A 27,261-nucleotide genomic window follows, 5' to 3' on the forward strand; every position below is an offset into this window, starting at 1 on the left:
ATATGACATAGTGTACATAGTCTAAATGTATATAAGATCTTACATGAATTTATATTTAAGGTGATTCATGAAACAAGTTTCAAAAAACTAAAATGTTTGTCATAAAATGCATATCAAATGAAAACAGTTACGATCCTTTTTACCACGTAATTGATTATTCAGGCAAATATTGTAGAAAATGGACATTTGCATATCTGTATATCTTTGATCTCCATTGCGATGTCACAATGCCACATGTGAGTGTGTAATGACGTTTCATTATCTTAACTCAAAGTCTCAAAGGTTGTATTACATATGTGTACTACACAAAAATATGACATGGGGATATTCGCCACATAACAAGACAATCATGTGATGTGTTCTCTCCTGATCTCTATGCCAAATGGCTAGTACTACACAGAACCAAAAACTTCAGTTTATCATAAAAATTTTCTCTGAAGAAGTTTGACTGAAAGTGTGAGGAGGATTTCAGTTGTCAACATACAGTTGTTTAATGGTAAATTGTATTTAAACTGATATATTAATGTACTTGGAGTTGGTAAACACACATTTTTGATGGACATTTAGCATCAATTTTGGTAAAGGACAAGCTTTGCTGTTACTGGATCAATGACATGGATGCTGTAATTTGGACAAGCTAGTCAACACTTATTACAGTTAAATATAAAAGTAACACAAACTTACACAGAACTTTTTAATGTCTTCTTATCAATATCAACTCCTTGAGAATCATAAAGCCACAAGGTATTTCCTATAAAATCATTAATTTTTGTGGGTGACTCACTTTTTTTTTATTTTGCAAGTACTCTCATTCCACAACTTCATTCATCAATAAATCGTTTAAGTTATTTCAGCAGATTTAATGAGCTGTAATTACCCATGAAATCAAAGAGTCCACAAATAGTAATTTTTTAAGAATCCACAAAAATGCAGCCTCATGAAAACATAGGATTTTACAGTACCTGAATGATTCAGGTCCTTCCAAGGTTACAGGACATATATGACTGCATTGTACTGATAATGATAATTTGAGGTTCTTTTATACAGCTTTCCAACACCAACAAAGCCACAGTAGTGGTTCACAAATTATTATCAGTGGTTATCTGGTATTTTGGTAAAAGATATAATCCTCTTCAGCTCCCTGGGAAACACACATGAAGAATTGCCATTCCACTTGAACAGAGTGTACACAACATTTTCTGTATTTCATAAACACATACATGTACCCATTTACAGCAGAGATACCTGGAACAAGCAGAGGTCAATGTCTTGTCCAAAGGTTCAAATTAGTGGCTGTGCCCGGAGTCATAGTGACCTTTCACCTGCAACCCAGTGTCTTATCACTAGACCACCCTGTCTGTTACTACAGATTTAAGGCACCAGTTGTTTTATGTAATACTGTTCCCTATTTGTGATGTAGAATTACCTTGATAGATTGACCTGAAGCTTCAACTAGAATTTTCATTCAAAGTGAAAGTAGATATATAATGAAAAGATACCCAGGTAATACCTTCTCAAATGGAAAATTTATCACAGATACATATCAATGTTATATGTTTAATACCACAGGGACTTGGCAGGAATTCCTGACCCTACAGCAAGTACATATTTAATACAAGGACACATGGTGGACACCTTTGTGGTCAGTTCATGCAGACACTTCAATAGTTGATTCCTTATTAATGTTGTAAGATTAAATTTTTGTTGTAGTTGTTGTCATGTTCTCAGCACACAAAATCGATCTCTGAAAGTAAGAATAATAGTCAGTCTTATCATAAGAATAATTCTTTTCATCACAAATGGATAAAAAAAATTTAAGAAAATTGTTTTAAGTTTAAAACATAGTATAGGAAAAAAAAAACAAGAAATAACGCCACTATAACATGAATATCCTTGAATCTATAAATCAATCATTATAGTTGATTAGAAGTTGAACAATATATAGGACACAATTATTTCATGTACATCAACAATAGATATCACACTGGTCAAAATATACAGCATAAATCCAACAAAGCTGCAAGCTCTGTCATTGTAGTTAAGACATTGAATTATCCATGTGGTCAAGGTCATCTTTTTTAATTAAGTTGATAACTATCCTCCTCTGCAAGATTTACAAATGATGTACCGGTACAGCAATATTAGGTTCTGTCAACAACAATTATTTGTCCATGAAACCATCACTTGGTTTAGAGAGGCTGTTTGAAGTTTTGATGATAATCAAATGTGGATCAATGTAATATGTCTTAACAGAACAGCTCTTCACTCCAGCCAACAACAGAGTAATAAAATCTCTGATGATCTAGACAAGTTGATCACTTGGATTGTATTATTATCGTATCTCATGGCACATGACCTTGGACAAGGTCATTCATTTTAATTAACTCTCTAAAGTAGAAAGCTGCATCAGAGCGAAACAATGGCCATTAGTGCTATCAGTCTTTTAACCTGTTTATACCCTTAAACCTTGAAAAGTGACCATAGACCGACATTGTTGTAAGACCTGATGGATTTCTCCGAGAAACTTAAAGACAAGAAATAATGACTGTGTATCTAAAAGGTCTAAAATGTTTCCAACATATTTTACCGCAGTGAAAGAATATTACAGAAAAATCATATTTCAAGAAATCAGATTGTCCTTTATCAAAATCACTGGATCTATAGACTGTTTAAAGATGTAATTTTATTAGACTTTAAGTTAATAGTTGACAGACCAGTTAGTTTCAGAAGGACAAACAAAATCTTGTAATACTAGCAAAGTGCACCAGTACCTTGACACTAGCCAATCAGTACCTGTTTGTGAAGTCTGCATATGCTGAACAGAATCGGAGTCCATGTATTGGCTGTTTGCTGACCTCTGACCTGATAGCATCACAGTGTCCTAGTCCGACCTCAAGCCACAGAGAACTATATTAATAAAATATCTAATTTAACATGAATAAACAAATTTTACTTGTCAATGTTTTATACTTACATGATATACAAAGTTTTACCTATCAGGTTTTATACAATATTAAAAAAATATGTTATACGAAGTTTACCTGTCAGGTTTATATGATATACAAAGTTTACCTGTCAGGTTTTATACAATATAAAAAATATGTTATACGAAGTTAACCTGTCAAGTTTATATGATATACAAAGTTTACCTGTCAGGTTTATATGATATTTAAAGTTTACCTGTTAGGTTTCAGTAGTTGTGTGGACATAGACATTATGATTCTCACATAATCCAGGCCATCCTTGCCACCATCAAAAGCATATGGGTCCTCATATCTAAAAGATAAGGTGTACATCAGTATAACTATTCACTGAAATGTGGGAGGGAAGCATTGAACTCATTTTGATACAATTTGTATAAATCAAAAAGGTGCATTTGACAGAAAATTAATCTAATATGGTCCAGAGCTTTCAAAAAACAAAAAAAAAACACATTTTGTACATTTCAGTTTTATCATCAAGCTTTGGCCCATCTCTTTTTATTGGAACAATTGGCAAAAAAGTGGAACAGGTGCTACGTTAAACAGCTGCAAAAGTTTCCCTGTATATAGTAGCAAGGAGTTTCAGAAGTTGTTGTCTTATTTCTAATGAATAACAAGCATTATAACCTCAGTTAAAAACATTTCTGGATCACAAAACATAAACATCCCCTCTGTCAACAGCTCTTCTAGTCATGATGCCACTTACAGCAGTGTAATACATTTATAACACCAGAATTAGTGGTTTCAAACCTGACTCCTTGTTGAACTTTGACCTTATTGTCATTAATCATTTAACAGCTAAATAAGCCAGTCACCTGTACAATTGCATAAACTAAATAAAAGAATCAGTGAAAATTATGAATATATTCAGTGGAAACAACTTTATTGGAACCAACATTTTAACAAAGGGCAATAATTCTGTAATTAAGGAGTTGCAGGCCCTGGCTTTGGTACACAGCACATTGTCTTAGCATGACAAATGAAGAAACAAAATATCATTATCATAGATTACACACAATTAAGGTTATGCAATGAACATAAGATTTTGATAAAGGGTAATAACTCTATAATTAATGGGTTATGGCCCTGATTTTGATACACAGTTCATTGTCTTAGTACGCTAAATATATACATCAAATTTTATGATCCTTGCTTTACTGTGGACAAATTATGCTCCAGACACAGAAGGACAGATGGACAAAACACAACTTTATGCTCTCCCAAAAAATTTGGGGAGCAACTACTATAAACAGAACTCATCCATGTAAAAATCGTTACCTTTGTGGAAAAATGTAAAATAAATCAAACTCTGTTTTGTTTGATTGAGAAACAATTGTTCAATTGTATCATCTAGACAGACTTACCGGGTCAATTCAGTTTCCATTTCTTTGACCTCATCAGTGCAGATGTATGGAGGATTGGCAATAACAAGGTCAAACAGTCCATGTGACCTCAAAGTCGGCCCAGATTCTACACAATATAATCAATCCTCATCAACATCAACTATGTATTTCATATACAGAATGCTTATAAACGTAAAACACTGACTACGGTAGGATTTAAACGATAGGGGTCAAATATTCTATTAATCAACTTCATACAGTGGTAAGTGATTATTTTTTTTATACACTTTCCCAAAGAAAATATTGCAAGTTGTTGTGGTAAATTTTGTACATTCTACTAGCAATGTCCTATGGAATTCAAAAGTGTGACAAGGTTGATGACAACATCAAAAAGTGACATGGTTCTGCTATAAGAAGTGATGATGCAATCCTACTGTGAGGGGTGGTGTAAACGTATATATAATTTCTCTATAGGAAAAGATAAATTGCAAACTTGGGAAAGCACCTGTGAAGTGTTGTCGAACGGATCATCAATGATAGCAGTCTGCTAATGAGATGGAGGAGGTGGCAACAATGACAGTTCCTGATTACTTACATCAAGTGTCTGATCACTCACCTGGTCGAGAGTAGTCCATCAGTAAAGTGGTCAGTCTTGACTGTACACCTGTAAACTTAGCATTCTCCTTAGTCAAGCTACATGCCTCACTGCTTCTGTCTACAGCGACTACTTCTGTCTACAACACAAACAGACACACATCACTGCTTCTGTCTACATCATCTACTTCTGTCTACAACACAAACTGACACACATCACTGCTTCTGTCTACATCAAAAATCTTCACATCTTAACACTTCTGTCTACACTACTTCTGTCTACAACACAACACAGACACACATCACTGCTTCTGTCTACAGCGACTACTTCTGTCTACAACACAAACAGACACACATCACTACTTCTGTCTACAGCGACTACTTCTGTCTACAACACAGACACACATCATCTACTTCTGTCTACAACACAAACTGACACACATCATTGCTTCTGTCTATATCAACTACTTCTGTCTACAACACAAACTGACACACATCACTGCTTCTGTCTACATCAAAAATCTTCACATCTTAATGTTTCTGTCTACACTAACTACTTCGGCCTACAACACAGACACACATCACTGCTTCTGTAGACAGCAACTACTTCTGTCTACAACACAAACTGACACACATCACTGCTTCTGTCTACATCAAAAATCTTCACATCTTAATGTTTCTGTCTACAGTAACTACTTCGGCCTACAACACAGACATGTCTCACTGCTTCTGTAGACAGCAACTACAACTGTCTACAACACAAACAGACACACATCACTGCTTCTGTCTACAGCAACTACTTCTGTCTACAACACAAACAGACACACATCACTGCTTCTGTTTACATCAAAAATCTTCACATCTTATTGTTTCTGTCTACAGTAACTACTTCGGCCTACAACACAGACACATCTCACTGCTTCTATAGACAGCATCTACTTCTGTCTACAACACAAACAGACACACATCACTGCTTCTGTCTACAGCAACTACTTCTGTCTACAACACAAACAGACACACATCACTGCTTCTGTCTACATCAAAAATCTTCACATCTTATTGTTTCTGTCTACAGTAACTACTTCGGCCTACAACACAGACATGACTCACTACTTCTGTAGACATTAACTGCAACTGTCTACAACAAAAACATTCACACCTCAATTCTTCTGTCTACAGCAAATACACCTGTCTATGACACAAACATGTACACCTCACTGTTTCTGTCTACAGTAACTTCACCTCATGACTTCTGTCTACAGCAGCTATTTCTGTCTACAACACAGCCTCATCACATTGCTTCTGTCTGCAGCAACTATTTCTGTCTACAACACAGCCACATCACATTGCTTCTGTCTGCAGCATGCATGTATAACAATATCTAAAATCCCACTTTTAATGATATTACTGTTATTGGTACACCAGAGAATTATTAGAAGTAAATCTACAGCTGTGATATATTAGTCCAAAATATATGTCCAATATAATCATACCTGAGGTAGTTTATTAAGAAGATAAACAGAAATCGCCCCACTGCCACTGCCTAACTCAAGTATCCTTGTAGATTTGGAAATGGTCTGGTTTTCTTTAATATCATTATAAGCAAGCTGGGCAAGTTCCTGAGAAAAAAGTCAGAAATATTTCAATTTTGTATTCATGACAGAACAATTTCAATTCTTAATTTAATTATAATCACACTTGAAGAGTTTGAAAGTTTACATAAACTTTTTTTCTTTTATCAATAAGATCATTGTCAACAGTGGAAATAAAGATCTTAAACCAGTGTCAGGTTATAAGATAAATGTCTTACCTCAATATAGCTATACGATATTTGTCTTACCTCAATATAGTTATACGATAAATATCTCACCACTTTCTTGAGCTCTCAGCTGATGTCTTACCTCAGTTTCTGGTTATAAGATAAATATCTCACCACTTTCTTGAGCTCTCAGCTGATGTCTTACCTCAGTTTCTGATTATAAGATAAATGTTTCACCACTTTCTTGAGCTCTAAGCTGACGTCTTACCTCTGTTTCTGGTCTGGGGATGAACACTGGAGGTCTCATCTTAAGAGTAAGATCATGGAAGTCCCATTCCTCAATGATGTACTGCACTGGCATTCTGAATCCAAATATATCTATTGTTAGAGCAGTCAGAATACTGATAATAGAAATCAGAGGTATAGAGATAGGCAATCAGGGATACTGGGGTCAAAGCTACACAGACCAAAGGTCACAGGTACATAGACCAAAGGTCACAGTACATAGATCAAAGATCAAAGGTACAGAGGTCAGAAGTACATAAGCCATAGATCAGAGTAGAGAGGTCAGAGGTACATAGACCAAAGATCAGAGGTACAGAGGTAGCAGGTACAGAGAATGGAGATCAGGAGTACTGGGGTCAGAGGTACATAGACCAAAGGAATTGATGTCAGATGTACAGAGGTACAGAGGTCAGAGGTACTAAAGGCAGAGATACATTAAGATCAGGGGTTAAGATATCAGAGGTTAAGAGATCAGAGTTACAGTGATCAGTTGAACTGAGGTCAGAGCTACAGAGCAACAGATGTTTGAGGTATAGAGATCAGAGGTACTAAGATCAGAGGTACAGTAAGATCAGAAGTACTGAGATCAGAGGTACTGTGGTCAGGGCTACAGAAGTTCTGAGGTAAAAGGTTTATAGCAATAAAGGTCTTAGTTACTGGTTACTGCGGGTGAGAAGGGGAGTGATCACATATACCTATATTTACCATGCTATACTGTTTTACCAACCAAGCAGATCAGATATTTTGAAAAATGTGCATATGTCTTGCTCCCCATGACTGAAATGATGCAATGCATGCACAATGAACAAAGACAAAACAAAATGACAATGAATTGAATTAAAAATTTTTAAAAAATATAACCTAACTTCATTTATGTAGTATTTGTCTCTGAAATCAACTATTTAATGTATACTGCAATGTCTTCTTCATTTTGATGAGTGAAGTAAAATAACTAATTCCAGAATGAACCAGTAGTACTTTTATTCCTGTTTTACAACATATTAAACTAAATAAATATTTCGAAGTGCAATATGCAAACTGTCGCTTACATATTTGTAACCCTGGTAAATTCTACTCACAATATACTACTCAACCACAGAGACAGAGAACCTTTAGAGCTATCTGTGAGAGTCAGAAATCAAAGGTTCCATCCCCAGTTGAGGCATTTAAATAAATAATGACCTCTCTTACATTGACACCCATGTAAGGACTTGGAAATAATAATTTAAGTTAACTGTCTCAAGCATCATTTTTACCCCATGAAACTTTAGTTCTTCCCTGGAGGGTGTATGTAACCCTTGTACCATTAGCTGGCAATGTACCACCAGACTTCATCACATTTCTCTAAGATCAATTAGTTGAGCGTAAACTGAGTAAGTCAGAGTTACCAGGTTTTACCTCAACCAGAGGCATTTGAATAAATAATGACCTCTGTTACATATTATATGACCACATGAAGTGATGTGGCACATATCAATTTACCTTTTGTAACGCTTACTACACATGTCAGCAATCCTGGTTATCTGATTCTCATGAAGGACAAGATCTTCTGACACATCATGTATCTAGAAATTAGACCGACAAAATTGACAGAATTAGTTCACAAAACAATATGGGTTGTAAATATACCAGTGAAGAGTACTCAGTCAGAATTTCACAAGGAAAGTTACATACTTGTTATAAAGTAAAGGAGTTTACTTATAGTACATTAAGGGGAAGTAACTCACTTGACACTAAATTGATTACCTAATACACTGACTGTAGTACAAAAACAACAGGCAAGTTAATCCATAGTACAGCAAGGGAGGTAACTCTTTATATAGCAAAGGTAATGATACAGAAAGAGTGAGCAGCCTAAAAATATTATATAGATAAAGGATTACTTAATGTGCAACAAGGGGAGTAACTCATTATACAGCAAAGCCAAAAGAAAAGTCATCAAAAATTAAATAGGTGCTAACTAATACTAATAGCACAGCAAGGGGAAATAACTCATTATATAGCAAAAGGGTTTACCAATATAACAGCAAGGGCTGTAACTCATAATTCATCAAATAACAAATGGGTTTACTAAAAGTATGGCAAGGGACATAACTCAAATGGTAAAGGGGTTTACTAACAGTACAGCGAGGAAAGTGACAAATAATACACAAAAAGGATCAGCTAGTAGTACTGCACAAAAGCTAACCCATAGCACCATAGAAACTAATAAAAACAACACAGAAAAGTTGTATGAAAAGGTTATCTTAAAGCAAGGGAAGTAACTATTTAGATAGCTAAGGGGTTTCCAATAGTAAAGCAAAGGTGAGCAACTTATCAAGTGTTACATGGAAAAAGATTACTGAATAATTAGCAATAGGAATAATTAATTATACAGAAATAAGGTTATTATGTATTACACACATTTTGATGAACTGTACCTACCATTTTGTGCCCCAGGACATTAGCTATGATGAGCTGTACAGACTCCCTTGGTTCTGGTACATTTCCATCTTTTAGCCAGTTTGTCCACTTGTCCACCAAAGCACTAACTGATTGTGGGTGCACTGCATCACAGGACTGGTTATTGAGAGACCGTAGCCAAGGGGATGTAGAGCAACACCATCTCAATGAGAGCCGTGAGCAATGATAATTCAAGCTTCTTACGACAAACATCAGACTGCAAATACCAATAGAATGCATATAAAGAATAGCATTGAAATATATATTTATTTTCATAGATGGTAAGAACCTTTGGTTCAATATAAATATAAACTTTATTTATTGTACAACAATTGCGAAACAAGTTATGTCAACTTATAATGATCACTCTTGGTGGCACGGATGTAAGGGCGCGAGGGTTCTTATTGTGGGAGGACACCCAAGAGGTCTGGTAGGTGCCCCTTACCTTTTCATGTCCGTTCCGGGAATCAAACCCCAGTCCGTTCAATCTATATATATATATATATCATGTTTTCCGAAATGGTCCTTTATTTGAGCAATACCTCATTAAATTTAGGACTGATAGATATGTGTATCTCCTTTTCATTCTATCTTACCCCTCTTCTTGTTGTCAGTCATGCATACGAAAACACTATAATTTATTATGTATGGCGGTTACACAAATGTTCATCTAATAAATCATTATACACATTAATACTATTTCTTATGTATCAATAGCCAGGTATTTGAGCTCAATTCGCCTTCACTTTTAAAACAAATTATTTTCCTTTTATTAATGACTGTTAAATCGGGGTATTTTAGCTAATCTCTGCCTTACTCTTGAATTTGATATATTTTTGAACAACTTGAATATGACGTCCAATGAATAATAAACTTTATTTTACAACGAAAAACCAATATATACCATAAGCTTATATTAATCACCACTATCATATTGCAGTGCACGACAGGTCTTACATTAGACCGAATATTTCTGTCTCTACAATAATAATTAAATGTCAATATTTACATTCTTATTGTTTTAGAGACAGAACTTTTCGGTCTAGTCTTCTATCCGCGCATGTATGTACCTATTGGGCAATTGGCCTTTTCACGTTCGGTCTGGGAATCAATTAACCCTTGTCTCCAGGACTAAAGGCAGGTGCATGGCATACTTGATTACATATTCCGGCCATCCAACGTTAACGTTAACTATGGTATTAATTCCATACACAATTTGTTTACTTGCCACACGTGTTCGAATGCGCCTTAATATTTTGATCACACGTGCGCTTTCTTCTGTCTCTTTCTCTTAGTAAGATGTTTCAAACGTCTTATAGACGCGACTGTGAATTTTTTTCGGACTCAGTTTCGTACTTTTCTGCAGAAAGGGGAAGAGGTAAACAAAACAGCGTTAAGATAATATAACCAAGAAAGGCAAGTACACAAACTGATGACCAGTCAAACTGATGACCACAATAGTAGTAATTTTAACTCATGTTGTTGAACTACCTATTATGTACGATGTTGATGGAAACGAAAATACATAAACAAAGAATGAGTCATTTGTCTTAAAACAGCTGGCCACCTACCACTGTGAATTTATGGTAACTTTTAATTTGTGTGTGCGTGTGTTTTTAACTGTAGTCCTTAAATCTATTTTTTCATAATCCAATCTGATCAGACATAAAATATTTTTCTATAATTTCCTTTGGTGTATGGTAGTTACGGATTTTTGGGATCAAATATTTGAACTATTGACTCATGCTTTTCCTGTAGGAATCTTTTTGAAATTTTGAGAATTTACTGTATCTGTATGTAACCGGACTCATTGTAATCGTGGAAATAGTCTCTGGACTCACCAGAAAACAATCTACAAACATTACTGGCAGTTAAGGGCCTGTTTTATCTAGCCAATAGAGCCAGATATAGCGTTGTTTAATTGTCAGAGTTATTTATTTGCTATACAAGAATATAGAATTCAGAGGCCCGTGAGAACCTCAGGACATTGGATACTCAATCAGTTCAGGAATTAAAAGTCAATACTTTTAGCTAGGTCTTGTTCAGCAAATTAAAATTTGTCTGGTAATTATTAATTGACTTTTATTTGGATTATGTAACAGGAGTCATTTTTCCATCTCAATGCCTCCGCTAGGAATCGAAGCCGGGACACCTGGCTTACTAGTCTGATGCTCAACCAATCAAGCTAAAGAGAAGTTCTCTCTAGACTAGTGGTATATTGCGGCTAGCATTTTACCAGGGTTACATACTCCCCCTCCAGGAAATAACTCGTCCTCGAGTTTCCAGGGGTTACAGCGATGCTGGTGGGGCATGGCTAAGTACTATTCCCGGGTCCCTGCATGGGCGCCAATGTAACAGAGGTCATTTTTCCATCTCAATGCCTCCGCTAGGAACTGAACCCGGGGTCCCTGGCTTACTAGTCTGACGCTCAACCAATCGAGCTAAAGAGAAGTTCTCTCTAGGCGAGTGGTATATTGCGGCTAGCATTTTACCAGGGTTACAAAGAGAATTATCTAGACTGGTATAGACTTCATCACCAATATCAGTTTTGTGCCTCTGTCTCCTCTTATACTAGTTAAAATATATAGCTGAAAAGGGTCAGAATTTTTATGATTGTCAGTCATGTGGTATATAGTTGCTGCACCCCACACCTGCTGTTATCTTCTGTATCTTAATAAGGCCATGCAGTTAAATAACATTATTTTTTGTATATGGTAGAAAATTAAAGTAAATTTTACATGTGATTGTTTAATTGACAATGAAATATCTTGTTCTTGAGTCTACAGTATACTAGGAAGTTCTTAAGTGTTTATCACACAGCAGTTTCCTGTGTAAAGGACCATCCCACCAGTAATCATGGTATTAGCTTCCTGATAGTTATTTATTTAATTGATTACACTTGTATTATGTTTGTCATTATTGATGACAAGTATACCATTTAAAATAACATTACAAAACAACAAACTTGGCTAATTTGAAAGAGAAACAAATTATTATACCTTTGTCAATAAAGTGGTTATAGGGTCCCTCCTATGTGTTATTTTACATGTATATATACTAGAATGAGGTTGTGTTTTTAAGTCCTGACGCATTACACATTTCTGGACTTTTACTGCATTAATCTTCAAATATGGATATTGTGCATGTATGCTTAATTTTGCAGTCCAGGTATTTGTTCGAGACAAGCCATACATTTAATTTATTAGTCTGATCTGTTAAGAAATACAATTGTGTGTTATGAAAGTTTTAGATATATGAAACATGTATAACTATTCTATATATAGTAGTACAAATAATTCAAACTTTTAAAAGTAGTACTAATTGACTATTAAATGTAATAAAAGGGACAGAAACATATTCAAGTCTCTGATTATAGAAATATATAGTGAAAGTCATGTTAAAATTATCTAGATCTAATTGGTATCTTGTCATTAGCAACAAGAAAATACTAACATGTTCAAATTCAAATTTGAAGAATCTGGGGTGAAATATGAACAAAAAATAAAAAAGATTTACAAGAGACTCCTGAAAAAGTACATGGAGAATAAGACCACAAGTTCTAAAAGGGTAAGCAATTTATGCTTCATTTACATCAATCACTTTAAATCTGGGTCAATACACGTCAGTGAAGTCACACCCTTACATGACAACCAAAGGGTCTGATAACGAAACTACAGGACATGAATGAGCATCTAAAAACTGTGTGATGTAATTTTGTTTTACTTTTTTCCAGATTTTGACAGAGAAAGAGGTCCAAAGAGTACAAGACTGAAATTTAGACCATCTACACCATTTTGAACAGTGGTCTCACATCACTGTTGATCACTCAGTATGGTTTTCATGTGGGGCACAACAGTTCTTTTAACATTTGCTGTCTTCTTCAATGCTGTTGTAGTTCACTCCTACGATACAGGTATAGAACCAAACTAAAGATAATGCTAGCAGTGTTTTAATTGTCAAACTTATAGTATTATTAAATGTTACTACAGGTAAGCATCAATCAAAAAGTAAGGAAATGAAACGATAAATTGAAAAATACAAATATTTCTACATGAAAAATTATATGATTTTAGCTCTTCATTGTTTGAGAAAATATTGAAATGGATACTATCATATGTACATATACCATCAAAGAAGTTGATGATAGTGTGTACCTCCAGTAAGTTTTTTTTTATATCAAAGATGCTTGTGAATGTGAATAATATGTGACAATTAAACATGAAAAATAAATATAACTCTTTGAGCTTTAGTAATCATAATCAGAAAAACAAAATGACTGTCAGGTGGTCATCTTGAATTTTGTCATTGAGAAGTTGCACAGTATCACTCTTACCTGATGAGTACAAGATGGAGCTTTTTCAAATTTTATACAAAACTTCTCCTTTTTCCCTAATTGTGCCTTTTGATTTAGGGACTAACCAGAAAAACAAAATGGCCAGTAATTAAACATCCTAGATTTGGTGTTTCAAGATAATAATGGCTATTCCTACACACAAATTAAAATTTTATATAATTCAGAGCAAAACAGAGAGGGAAAGAAGGGAAAAGATCCAAATTTATAAAGATAAATCATTTATATATATATATATATATATAAGTAAATGTTACATATGATGTCATTTAAAGCATTATCACTAATATAAGAAGAATAACGTGGTGACTTAGGGTGATTTGTCATTGCTGAATTTGATATTGCTGTTAAAAATTGTATGGCGGTGGTAATATAATCATTAATATAACCATTAATATAACAGTGATATTGATGTTTTACCACAGCTGCTGTCTCAAAGTGGATTATTATCTGTGGCTATTTTTGTAACAGAGTTCATTATTTCAGTGTCTCAGCTAGGATTTGAACACGGGATCTCTGGCTTACTAGTCTGATGCTCAACTGATTGAGCTAAAGAGAAGCTCACCAGAGCCGAGCAGTGTATTGTTGCTAGTATTTCACTGCGGTAACATTTAGATTTGATGTTTATATATAAATCAGTTGGATAACATATGTGATCACAATGTCTCTTTCACAGTATTGATCTTTGTTTTCATATGTTAGCAATTTTATCACATGTTCTGATAAATTTCTATTATATCATATTGAAGTATTTCTTTAATTGCCATGAAAGGATTCAGTGTTAAGGATGGACACAGTTGGAAAAGGAGTATAAAGACATGCTGGGTATATATAGTCAGCACTTTTCCACTTCCATCTTGTTTTATAACTTACAACAAGAATTAACTACCGGTTTACTGGTGAAAACCTCATATTCTTTAAAGTGTTGGTTATGAACATGAGTGAGAAATCTGTACTGTAAATTCTACCTGTGATCACAGAGCCCATTCCTGATGTCAATCAGTCTCTATATGTACACTGTTCTATGTGTTGAGTTGAAAACCTGTACTATAAATTTTGCTTGTGATCATAGCACCCCACTGATGACAACCAGTCTATAAATGTACAATGTGTTGAGTTGTAAACCTGTATTATCAGTTTTGTCAGTGATCACAGCACGTCCCTGTTGAAAATCAGTCTATAAATGTACACTCTTCAATATGTTCAGTTGTAAACCTGTACTATAAGTTTTGCCCGCACAGCACACCCCTGGTGACAATCACGATACTATTACAGATGTAGACTGTTAGGTACAGTGTCCTGAGTTGACTGTTTTTAATCACAGTGCCCATCACTGGGTCCAGAGTCTGCAAGCTGTACAATAGAGGTCGGTCATTAAGAGAAACTCTGACTTTCACATGGAAAGGAATGAAATTAGATGCAGGTTGTAGACTCGATTTCAGAGATTCGGAGCATAATCAGATCTGTGTGGATATTGATGCTAAACTATCCTGCAGTTATGCTCCATTGTCGATAATTCAAACTACTCACTTGGAGAGCGTCAAACATGTAAGTACTTCCTGACAAAATTTGAAATAGAAATATGTACAAAGAAAGTTTGAAGTTAAGGATTGCAGATAATTTTTGCTCATGTTATAAGAATAAAATTTAAAGCAAATATTGAAAAGTGTTTTCCAAGTCATGGATGGGCTTATTACGGTGTATGTAAGTCCTAGCCCACAAATAAGCCCCTCCTTCATTTTTTCCAGATCATCAGTTTTTAAGATAAAAAGCCTAAAAGTTGTTCAGAAATACACCCTACCAAAACTGTAATACTATATTTTTATACAAGGGGGCTTATTTGAGGTTTCTGTAGCAGACTTGGGCTTATTATCAAATAAATATTATGTGTTGGCCCCATGGGACTTTTGTAAGCTAGGATCAATGCATTTAGTAAACTGAAGACAATCATTATCCATAATCTGTATGTAATTTACAATGTACTCCCATTGGTCCTAATGAAATATCTTTTGGTTTGTTTTAAGTATTTGGACTGTCAGACGAGGACTCAACGGTGGTGCTCTAACTTCAGACTCATTGTGATCTTCAAACCATCATTATATTCAAATTACAAGAATCATGTCACCATGAAATTCTACCTTGCTGATGAGAATGGAAAAGAGTTTAATCAAGTTGTACCATTGTACCCAGATTTTTACCGTAGGAACATATTTAATTCATATGCGGATGCATTCTGATGCATGATAAACCGAGCATGTTAACCTGTTATTGTACCTATTTATTTGAATTAGCTTGTCTTTTTTAGTATTACCCTGTAATTGCACCTTTGTAACCAGTTCACCTAGTTAAAAAGTTTTTTTTTTCAATATACATCAGTATACATGGATCTTAGAAATGTCCATACAATTTTTGTTTCCAATCCATATAGAACTGCTGAAAAATTATCTTATTGTGTTTTTTTCACCCCTGTTATAGCTTACCACAGAATTGCTTAAATGAAAAACTCTTTCAAGTAGTTCCATAAATCATGACAGGAAATGAGAACTTGATGAAAGGTGCTCTATGTGATAGAGTAGCTATATAGGTGTACATCCTTTCAGTTTCAAGTCTAACTTTATTGTTATTTTGTATGTTAAAATGCTCATTTATTTCATTTGTGCATGTACGTCATCATTGTTATTTCAACAAAAGTCATTGTTTTCTTGAAAAAAAAATCATTAATCTTAATGGAACATCCTTGTTTAACTGATGTTTGAGGTATGGATAACATGTTTTGTTTAGATTTTATCATGCAAAGATATGTTTCTTTTATTTTGAAATGTGTATAATTTACAAATTCAGATTTGCTGTGCCTTTCTGTTTCTTAGAAGTTTTGTCATTATCAAGTGAAAGGATTTTACTTTAAATTTACTTTATCAGTAAATAGCCAATATCTTTTTGTTAACTGATAAAATCTTTCATCCCTTTGAGGGGAAGATAGGGAGGTCTTAACCCAAGAAAAAAGATCATTAAGCTGATAAACACAAGGCTTGCCAAGTGTTTGCAGTTGAATACCTTATCTTTCTCCAAGGGTTGAGATCACCCAACAAGCACCTCGCCTACTAGGGGATGAAGGACTATTTATTTCTACTGGCCTTCGTGCATTGTCTCCATGCTTAGTATTATTTACGCCATTGTTTTTAAAGAGGAATCCTCCAACATCAACCCTAGGCTGAGACAAGGAATTCTCTGTTGGGACAATAAAAGCTACGTATATGTACCTTAGAAGCCCAGCTGGGTAAAACAAAAATAATCATTCACCCCCTTGTTGTTGAAATTAGGGGATATCAATCCTCGGGGAAGGATTATTAGTCCCCCACAGGGTCACGTGGACCTATGTTAAGGCCTTTGACCTACATTAAAGAACAGTTTGTCTGGGCGCTTTTTCCTACACTACTAGTCATTGGAACTTCATACTAGGGGTAGGGGTTTACTTTGGTGAGGCAATTGGTCATGCATTAGAAGTAGGTCACACAGACCTACAATTTTGCACTACGTTAAAGAATGAAGTTTTCTGGACTCTATCTTCTGTACTACTAGTTACTACCTGCTTAGGGTATGGGTCCACTTTGTTGAGGTAGTGTGTTGATGGGGAACTGCAATTTGTCGAGTTGTCTTTGTATACACATGGTAAGTCTTGTGTTAGCCAACTTGATAATCTCCCGCCCGTTTCCCTTTCCCCATCTCACCTCCAAGGGGATGGAAGGGTAAGGAACCATCTGTCCAGGGTAAAAGAGTGAGCTATCTTTTTAAGTCACATTTACTATAAGGTGTGCCATTTAAAGCTTGTAGATTGTAGATAAATTATATGATTGTAGCAATCAACTTAAGATTTTTTTAGAGTATGATTTTCTACACAATCGTCAAAGCTTTAATTTTGAGTCTAATTGTGGCGTTTGTCTTATTTTATTAAAGATGCTTTTTTACATGGAAATGTAAATACATTATGATATATCTGTTTATGGCCCTGACAACATATTATTGTTGATGGGTCACAAAAAGTAACTCATATATATGTATCTCCCTAAGATTATAAGATTTCTATTGGTGGAAAATCTGACCAATAGGTATTCTATGTGAACTGCACAACTTACCATACATGAATTATATCAGGGAACTATGATCGCAATCGTACCCAAATGATCTACTGGGTGTTGTTATCATTATTGGTTTTTGTTATTACTTTGTAACATTAAGTGGCTGCCAGTATTGTGTAAAAGTTTTGTTAAATTGATGTTGTTTGTTTCTTTTGATTTTTGTAAATATTTTGTATCATTAAAATTGCTACCAGTATGATTGTCTTGTTTTTATCATTTTAAGTTTATTTTAAATTTGATTACATTTTACTCCTAGAAATATTGCTGGTTTTCTTTTTGCTATAAGTTGTGTGAATTCAAGCATAAATTCAAATAATGACGGTAGATGTTGATCGTTTTTCTTTTTTTGTTTGCAGATGATGATGATGATGATGATTACTTTGTTGAAAATTCAGAATCGATTCAGGAAACGGCTACGTCTCTTGCTGTCACAGTTGGAATCATTATTGCTCTAATAATCGGTGGTATCATTGTCATTACGTTAATCATTTGTTGCTGCTGCTGTAAAGGTCGAAGAACCCAAGGTCATGTGTACCGACCAACTACTACAGTTACTACCACGACAACTGTTGTTAATCAACATCGACCTCCTCAATACCCAGTTCAAGCTCAGACTGGTTACCCAGGATACCAGGCCACCTCCCCACCTCCCCCTGCAGCACAGATGGCGCCTCCTCATCAAGGGACATCACCAGGGTATCCCCCACAGAACATGACATGCCCTCCTCAGAACCAGGGTCCTTTGCCAGAACCATCTGGTAGGTACTTAGGGGATATTTCAGTATATTTTTATCCCTTTGCCATTTACCGTCAATGTCAGTTCATCTCATTTTGAGTCTATGCTGTATGCTCAGAAACTCTGAACACAACTGGTTCATATTTACCCCATAGTAGCATTCATGTAATACACCTGATCAGATTCTCGTTTGCAACGGTTCAAGGGCAGTTATGTTTCATAGATGTTTTCTAATCTAAACATTCATAAGTTTGAAGTTTGTTCATGGTTAAGTGTTTAATTTGAATACTAATATATGTTTTTAAAAACAAACCAGGCGTTTTAAAAAATCATTAATACTGGTTCATCTGCAACATAGTATTTCTTATTCATACACAGTTGTGTTTCATATATTGTTCTTTGCTGTGGTATCTGTGATATTCAGTGGTATTTGCACATACTTAGAATGAGTGGAACATATCAAGAAGCATTTTTTTTTTGAGATATCAAAATATTTTTTGAAATTAAGAAAAGTGGGTATCACTGAAAAATACAAAAATTGTGTTATATGATGTTCAGAAGGCTGCTGCGAAAAAAAGATGTAAAGACTGCATACTGCAATGTACAGGTGTAGTAGGTATGTTTACAACTGAAGTATGATGTCACATGTACTGCACTCTTATCATGATGTCATATAACATGTAGACTGTAAGAGTATAGTTATTTAAGGGCTCACTGGGTAGTGTGGAGTCATATACTTGTTTATAGTAAACAGCGACCTCTCACAGAGATAACTAAAGGATTTTCTTACTCTGGTTAGGTTACAAATGTAATTTGATGCATATTGATGAGGAGGGGATTTCAGTTGCTTATGTATTGATGTAAACACATTGAGTGAATTTTCACTATATTGATAAACCAGGTGTATAAATTATTTTTTTCTCGATATCTGAGTGATTATTATGTACCTTGGGACTTTAAAAGGAGTAATATTTGAGTTATCAGATATTGCTTGTTTGTTATTGTAAGAAATGGAATAACCTTGGTTCACATGATTGTTACATCATAGTAAAGATTGATATTTGGGCCCTTTGCCCTTAAAAAAATGTCTTATATGCTGGTTCTTTTATATTTCAGCTCCACCTGCTCCTTCTGCCCCTTTCATGCAAGATATGCCATACTACCCCCCACCACAGGACCAGGCGTACCCTCCACCCCCAGGCCAGCCTTACCCCCCTCAGCCATATGGAGGAATGGTACAACCGCCCCCATACTCCGAGAAGTGATTCTTGATCTGGAGAACTTCCAACAGGGTTTTAACCACTAAGGGAATGAGGAACGAGCTGTAGATAAGATACCCTGATTTTTGAGAAAAAATTTAACTTCAAAGTTATTTTTGAGTATCATTTCACTTTAATTTGGGAGGAATATCATTGTTGAAAATGCTTATCTATTCAAAAATTAAAAAAAATAAATAATTGCAAGATAGTTTAATCTTGCCTTTCCATATTGTATTTTAAATATTGATAGTAGGTTTATTAATAAACATCCAAGGTTTTGACCTATGAAACGCTTTCCAAGCCATGATTTTAAATAATCTCAAATGATACAAGTTTGATATTTTCATAGAAGTCAGGGTCTTAAAATGTATCTGTGATTTTTCTGTGTAATGAACTGAATGCAATTAAAGAGAGAGATTATCCTAACATGATACCAGATGATATTTCATCATGTATGTTATTAATTGTTCATAATGCATTGTGTAAACTTATAGTCATCAATTTAGTCTAGTAAATTGTATTAATCCTATTAATGATTAAAATCACGACCAACATCGAACCTTTACAATTATGTACATAACTTTTAGCATATAATATGAATAGGACATTACTGTTGATGGATTCTTGATGGAATCATGATCAATATTTCTTAGCTGTGTTTTATTATATCCTTGGTGGTTTTATCAAAATTTAAATCTAGCAGTATCATACACTTAGTGAATTCTTTGTTATTAGCAACTGTTATGAAAATCAGTGTTTAAAATGGCTGTCTATGTTAGATATATATCTGACGAACTTGAATTCTAATTTAAATAATTTATATTTGATGTAAATACAAACCATTTTTCCATTTGTTTCACTACTACTGAGTAGAAATCATTTAGAAAAAATAATTTTCACATATCTTGTTCACGTTTTTTATGAAATACAAATTGTACTTTTTTCGGGCAGTTATTACACTGATTTGCTTTGTAAGCAATGTATATCATGTACTAAGAAAGGTGTTGATATATTGTCATGATAACACTGAAGGATTTAGATAACACATTTGTAAATCTGACTAGAGTATTGAGGGTTCTGTTCTGCTAAATCCTGAGGCAGTTTGAAGTTTAGCAATTGTTTATGATATATGATATATATACATGTACAGAATGACTTGAAGAAGACAAACCTGAATTATCATGAAAGTTGTTACAGCCCTGTTGTGTAGCTTTCTGTAGAGGTCCTACAGATTCTAGTATATTTTCAATTGAGTGATTCTTCATTTGTATTTTTAAAAAAATTTATTAAAATTATACATGCAAAAGGCATGTCTAAGGGATGTTACGCTGAACTTTGTTTTTAGATTTACAAAGTAAAGTAAATTTGACGGTTGTTTGAAATTTTTTACAAAGAAAAATAAATATTGATCTGTAATTATATAACTACATTAATATATTTTAGAAAGTTATTTTTTTTCGAAGGATAGTTGTTATTGTTACAAATATGCCAAAACATATAACTTAGTTTGACATGTTACAGTAAGAATGTTGTGTGAAACATATATATGTTCATACAGATACAGTCTTTTTATGATAATTCACATTCTATAACTGAAGTATTCGTTAATTTGTGCTTAGGGCTATTCCATTAAAACATATATCCTATATTGGAACTGCAGTTTTGTTCCGGGGTACTATCCACAGACTTTAATTGATAACTATAATTTGTTTTAAAGTAATGAGTCGTGGTAGATGTTTTACTGGAATAGCCCTTATGATGTATTGAAGGAGGATTAAACAATCATTACTGTAAAAACATTAATTTTCGTGGGTGATTAATTTTCGTGGAATTTAAGGGTTTTCTTAATCCACAAATATATATGTCCATCAAATGATAAACAGATAAAAATTGAAATGGATTTAGCTTTAGTAAATTCTGTAATGAACATTAATCCGTGAAATCATGAGCCCACAAAAAGTATTTATTTTTGGAAAAAACCACGAAATTTTTAGCCCTACAAAAATACAACACACAGGTAACATTTTTAGGGTTAATTAATGATTTGTTATGTGAGTATTGAAAAACAAAGAAATTAAGTAGAAGGGGGAGGGGTGTCAATATGAGTCGTTATGAACAAAAAATTGTTAAAAAAAATGTACAAGTGGTTATACTACTAATGATATATAGTGTTGCAGACAGGGAATTGTCTGAAGTTCCTTACGTACAAAAATTTGTACGAACTGAGTTCATTGTAATCAAGTTTTACTCTAACCATTAGATAGCATGCTAAGAAGCTTACATATTCTAAGGATAACATGTTTTACTATTATGGGCATCTAACACTTTATCTACTGTACAATCAAGGAGTTACACATTTATGTTAAAGTATACCTAACAAAGAAAAGTAACTTGCCTCTATGTGTTTACTTTTATAAGCCTGAGTCACAGAATCCTCATACAAATGGAGGGTAGAATGAGAACGCAATGTGTCTAAGCCTACAACGAGGTTGTGCATCCAGGTAGAGAGGTTATGTGAGTGATCTGGCCCCACTGGTATAAAACATATCAACTTGAGATTTCCTCAAGTCGAGATTTTCCTCAGCTGATATCTCTTCAAAATGGCTTGTATAAAATTTTCTCAAGGAACAGGAGGAAGGCATCGGCTAGGATGTCCTGAAATTCCTTGAGGAATTTTCATACAAGATATTTTCAAGGAGATATTAGCTGAGGAAAATCTAGGCTTGAGGAAATCTCAAGTTGAGATGTTTTATACAAGTGGGGCCTGGAACCTTAAAATATTCTGTATTGGAGGTATATACATATATAGATATAACATGTAATATTGTTGCTATAATATCCACTTACATTTAAAATGTATTTTTTATATAATACATACCTTATATTACACATATAAATTTATATGCTTGGAAGAAACAGCTGGAATATAAATCTTCTAATTTGGAGTACATGTTGAGTATTTTATAGATTTTATCAGTAATTACCATTCTTTGGGAAATTTGATAGTCATTTTTAAAGTATTGAAAAATTTTGGGTAGTTATTCATATCACAACATTCATACATGGAAATCTAGTTTAAGAATTATTTTGAAAGATGTGTATATACCTGATTTACGTCCTGAATTGGGATTCTGTGTCACTGTTGTAGAGTAACATTCTGGGTTTAGCTCTCGTTAGTATTGGGTAAGGTGATACAGTGACTGGACCACTGCTATTTTATGCCACAAAATGTTGCCAATTTTGATAAATGATAATGTTATTGTCAACAATACAAATTTTATGATATTACTTTCAATGTATGCTTTAAAAGATTAATTTATTTTAACCCTTATTTTAGATCTCAAAATCAGCTCATTACCTGTTAGCATAATGTCTTATTTTCTGTTTTGTCAGATACACAAAATTACAACACAGTATTATATCACTGCTAGACTTTTAAGTTTCTTTTGTGTCTTTTGTTGAAGATCTGCCATGTTAAAACGATGGTCAACATACCAATTTATCACTGTTTTGATACTGACAAAAGTGTTTGTCTCATTTTCTTATTAGATTTGTGTTGATTTTACTTGATTGATATAACCGGTGTGAAAATCAGTTTGATGTCACAGAAATCACAACAATATTTCTTGGACTGTATCATTACTACAGATTCAGTTAATTTTTTTTTTTTTTAATATATTTTATTTTTTTTACTCTCCTTTTATAGCTCACTGTATATATATTCTAATCTTTGCTTAATTGATTGTGTCTTATGTATTATTTTTATTGTTTAGATTTTTCAATAAATAAACATTAAATGTTTGTTTGTTAGAATCGTGTCTAGCCATTTCATTACACATGGACTTATTTGCTTATCTTTTTGGTTATAAACATTTCTAGGAGTCAAACTTGTATTAGATTTTGTGGATAGGAAAATTATTAAAATGAAGACAAATAAATGTATAGAAACTAGAAAATCTATTTATGATAATGTGATATGAGCAGGATATGAAATCTGTTCTTATTGAGAGAAAATGATATACCTGTTTTGTCTGACAAGGTATACGGATACCTGTTTTGTCTGACAAGGTATAAACATACCTGTTTTATCTGACAAGGTATAGATATACCTGTGTTGTCTGACAAGGTATATAATCGTATTTAAATACTCTGTGTTACTTCTTTTACTACAAATTTAAATTAGTACATTGTAAATGAAATTAATAACATGTTTAGGTGTTAATAATGGTATAGACACATGTTATGTTTTGATGTGCAATATTAGAATACACTGTTATATTTCATTGTACTTTCACTATTGTCTTTACTATAAAGTCTTGTTTATTTTACCTGTCCATTTCTTCAATCAAGTTTTATTATTTTACTAGTAAGTGTGTATTTGTGCATGTTGCTTTTATGAGCTTTCATTTTTTAATTGCCTTTAAACTTTTCTTGCTGTCTGTCCTTATTTATACGAGTTATCTCCCTGTAACTTGGTTATTTCCCCTCTCTAGAAACTTATAAATATCTAGATTTGGAAAAACTCAGATGACACTCTTCTTTTTCTCTTTTAAATAACAAAATAAGAATTTCCCATATCTGACCATATACTAAATAGTTCTTATCTTACAAATATGCTTTCAGCTTGGTAATCTTTTTGAATTCTTCGTAAAGATGACAACGTTATTTAATTATTCTACTCTACATGTGTGTAGTGTTATTTTATATGTTATACTTCCGGAATGGAAGTGGGAGAGGGTTGAGGTCACAAGAAAGTGCCTGTATCAGAGTAAGATTACAAAGTCAAGGGTATTATTGTCCAAAACTGACTTGTGGTTGGTTTCAGACCTGTACACTTATACCTATGTACATATACATGTGTATGAATTGTCTCAATCCTTATATAATCGAGTTGAAAACTACAGTGAGGGCACTACAGTTTTATGCAGACTATTTTGATAATCAATCCATTTTTTTATAATGATCATATTTTGAATTGAAAAGAAAGCATGAAAAGGTTTTCTGATGTGTTAAAAGAACCGATTTTACGGAGGTTCGTTTTAGAAGTGTGGTTTGTTGTTGTTCAACACAGAAAGTGTTACATAATCCATGTAGTTTTCCAGAGGGTGAATAACTCAATCAAAATGACTGTTAGACTTTTTTTTTAATCACATGTTATACTCAGTATTGCAAAACCTGTACATAGATTACATGTAGGTCAATAAAATATTTTGACGAAAACTATGACATCTGGTTACCAGTCTTTTTGTTTATAAGGATAACACGCCTTGCGTACCCGACAAATTGGTGGTAGGGGCTTGAAGTTGGTTACCAGTTCCTAGTTCCTTTTAAGAAAAACGGAAGTGGGAGCCATATCCTTGTTCCGCTAAAGAAAAACGTATATGTTGACAAAACGAAAAGTCCAATTCAGGACATGAATCGAACCCACAACCTTTCAGGTAGAAATTAAGAGTACAATAGCTTATATGAAGGAATTGTACTTCATACTCTCATGGATGGGGGTCGTACACTAGTTACCTCCCTTTAAGCACATGCTTCTTATTGCTTATTGCGGGTTGATTGGGTGGTACTATCTTTTTGAATAGTGTTAGTTTCTTAAGTGTCGTCAAGGACATGTATACCGTACACTGCCCTTCATAATACATACACGCGTTATTTTGACCTGTTTGTACATAAGCGCATTGATAAGACTATTTCACACGCTGGGACACTAGATGTTGCTCTATCACGATTTGGTGTTATTTTTAATCAATATCAATGAATTTGTTTCGTTATATACGTCTATAAGATGATGATAGGTGATATGACTATGCCCTACTTTAAAAACTTATCTAATAGATAGTTATTTCAATTTGAAGAGTTCAAATCAGTTGATCAATTGAGAAAAAAGTACATTCAAATTATGTCGGTATCACAACACTCTTCGCTAATTAATTTTAATTAATTTCATTAGTACAGATTTTGTGTTAGTGTTGACACTGATAACGATATAAAGATGATTTAAATATAACTTATTAAGTGTTTACGTGTTAAACGGAAAACAGTCAATTACTTCGTCACATTCCCAACAGGACGAACCGATTTCGTAACAGGAGATACCGAGCATGTCTTTTTTGTCTTTACTTTTTTTTTTTTTTTTTTAGAAAATCTATTACCAACAAAAAGGTTGATAAATTGGATGTTTAAGCAACAGATGTTTTGCACCTCTAGACTAAACTGCAGCCTTAGGGAAACGACTACGGAAGCCCAGTATTGTTATTGGGAGTCAGACAAGGTTTATTACAGATGAAAATCAGTTACGAATTAATTTCTTAAAGGAGGACACAGCACACTGCTCTTCTGTCGATTCACTGTATTACTATATATATATTCAATTCAGCTAGAAACATGTCGTTAAACTGGTAATATGTTATCCATGTCACAGACATATCGTACGATCAATAAACTAGTAATATTGTCCGAAAGGATGCGATTTTCGTCTTGTAATCTAGACTTGGGCGTTCGTTCATTCGTTCGTTCGTTCATTCATTCATTCATTCATTCATTCATTCATTCTTTTCCGGTGTTTTACAACACTTGTAAATATGTAAGGGATGAACTGTTTGGGAAAGTTAAAAAAATACAATTGAAATAGAAAGTTTGGTATGACACGATTTGAAAAAAGTTTTCCATTTGCAATGTTTTCTTTGAATTATGAAGTATGTGTTCATATGAACACATAGTTTGAGATAATTCTAACTCTGATATATTTTTACGTGTAATGTCATTTTTATTGTGTAGTTTTGATATTGTAAGCGCTGTGTAGTGGGAATGCATCGTACACTCAATATCCTCATGGCAGTTAACAGCTGCCGTACTATTTTGAAAACCTTAGGGTTCGGTGTTCTGGTGAACTAGCAAAAACATAACATCCTCGATCAATTCAACAGCTGCACAGTTTTTAGAAACGCAAATATGGAATCATACTTCCATTCGAGTAAAGCTGTCCAATATAATCAAGATCTGTATGTTAAAAGTGGCGCCAAATGGCAATGCATTGACAGCTTGAAAACACGTTTAAACCATGGCACATTGACGTTGTCCCTTGTTAGCGAATATCTCAATCCTTCCTGAACTTTTGATGTGTCAATCCCGTGTTGACGTATTGATGTGTCAATCCCGTGTTGACGTATTGATGTGTCAATCCCGTGTTGACGTATTAAGGTGTTATATCTTTATCTATGTACAACATTGTATTAACGCGACATATCTCTATGAGAATTAATGTTTTAAACCTATCTGGGCGTGCTGATAAGTCAAGATTTTTTCTAATTATTTGATGTGTCAATTTGTCAGCATTTAAGGATCCATTTCTCTATATACGTATTGATGTGTC

At 33.9% G+C, this 27,261-nt stretch overlaps 2 protein-coding genes across 2 annotated transcripts; one reads left to right on the forward strand and one right to left on the reverse strand.

Moving 5' to 3' along the window:
• Positions 1–680: 680 nt before the first annotated feature.
• On the reverse strand, positions 681–10,597 carry LOC132557978 (MTRF1L release factor glutamine methyltransferase-like). The gene is made up of 10 exons (XM_060222508.1): positions 10,475–10,597; positions 9,387–9,621; positions 8,445–8,527; positions 6,946–7,039; positions 6,412–6,537; positions 4,941–5,058; positions 4,346–4,451; positions 3,181–3,276; positions 2,794–2,907; positions 681–1,744 (listed from the first exon to the last, which is right to left on the reverse strand). The coding sequence occupies exons 2-10, from the start codon at positions 9,615–9,617 to the stop codon at positions 1,717–1,719; spliced, it is 996 nt and encodes a 331-aa protein (XP_060078491.1). The 5' UTR covers positions 9,618–9,621; positions 10,475–10,597; the 3' UTR covers positions 681–1,716.
• A 2,549-nt stretch (positions 10,598–13,146) lies between these two features.
• LOC132557963 (protein shisa-5-like) lies at positions 13,147–25,112 on the forward strand. Its single transcript, XM_060222492.1, has 3 exons — positions 13,147–13,317; positions 18,248–18,649; positions 19,744–25,112. The coding sequence occupies exons 1-3, from the start codon at positions 13,236–13,238 to the stop codon at positions 19,890–19,892; spliced, it is 633 nt and encodes a 210-aa protein (XP_060078475.1). The 5' UTR covers positions 13,147–13,235; the 3' UTR covers positions 19,893–25,112.
• Positions 25,113–27,261: the final 2,149 nt, after the last annotated feature.

Source organism: Ylistrum balloti, unplaced genomic scaffold, assembly GCF_031769215.1.
Source record: "Ylistrum balloti isolate Yb309-2 unplaced genomic scaffold, AGI_CSIRO_Ybal_v1 Utg370742, whole genome shotgun sequence".
In the NCBI taxonomy this organism is placed as follows: domain Eukaryota; kingdom Metazoa; phylum Mollusca; class Bivalvia; order Pectinida; family Pectinidae; genus Ylistrum; species Ylistrum balloti.

Coding starts and splice junctions, on each gene's coding strand:
- LOC132557978 (XM_060222508.1), bottom strand. CDS start 9,617: ATGTTTGTCGTAAGAAGCTTGAATTATCATTGCTCACGGCTCTCATTG. Junction 5,059..6,411: donor TTCTTAATAAACTACCTCAG/GTATGATTATAT, acceptor TTTGTGTTGTAG/ACAGAAGTAGTCGCTGTAGA. Junction 1,745..2,793: donor TATGCAGACTTCACAAACAG/GTACTGATTGGC, acceptor TCTTACTTTCAG/AGATCGATTTTGTGTGCTGA.
- LOC132557963 (XM_060222492.1), top strand. CDS start 13,236: ATGGTTTTCATGTGGGGCACAACAGTTCTTTTAACATTTGCTGTCTTC. Junction 13,318..18,247: donor AGTTCACTCCTACGATACAG/GTATAGAACCAA, acceptor TTTTGTTTGCAG/ATGATGATGATGATGATGAT. Junction 18,650..19,743: donor TCCTTTGCCAGAACCATCTG/GTAGGTACTTAG, acceptor TTTATATTTCAG/CTCCACCTGCTCCTTCTGCC.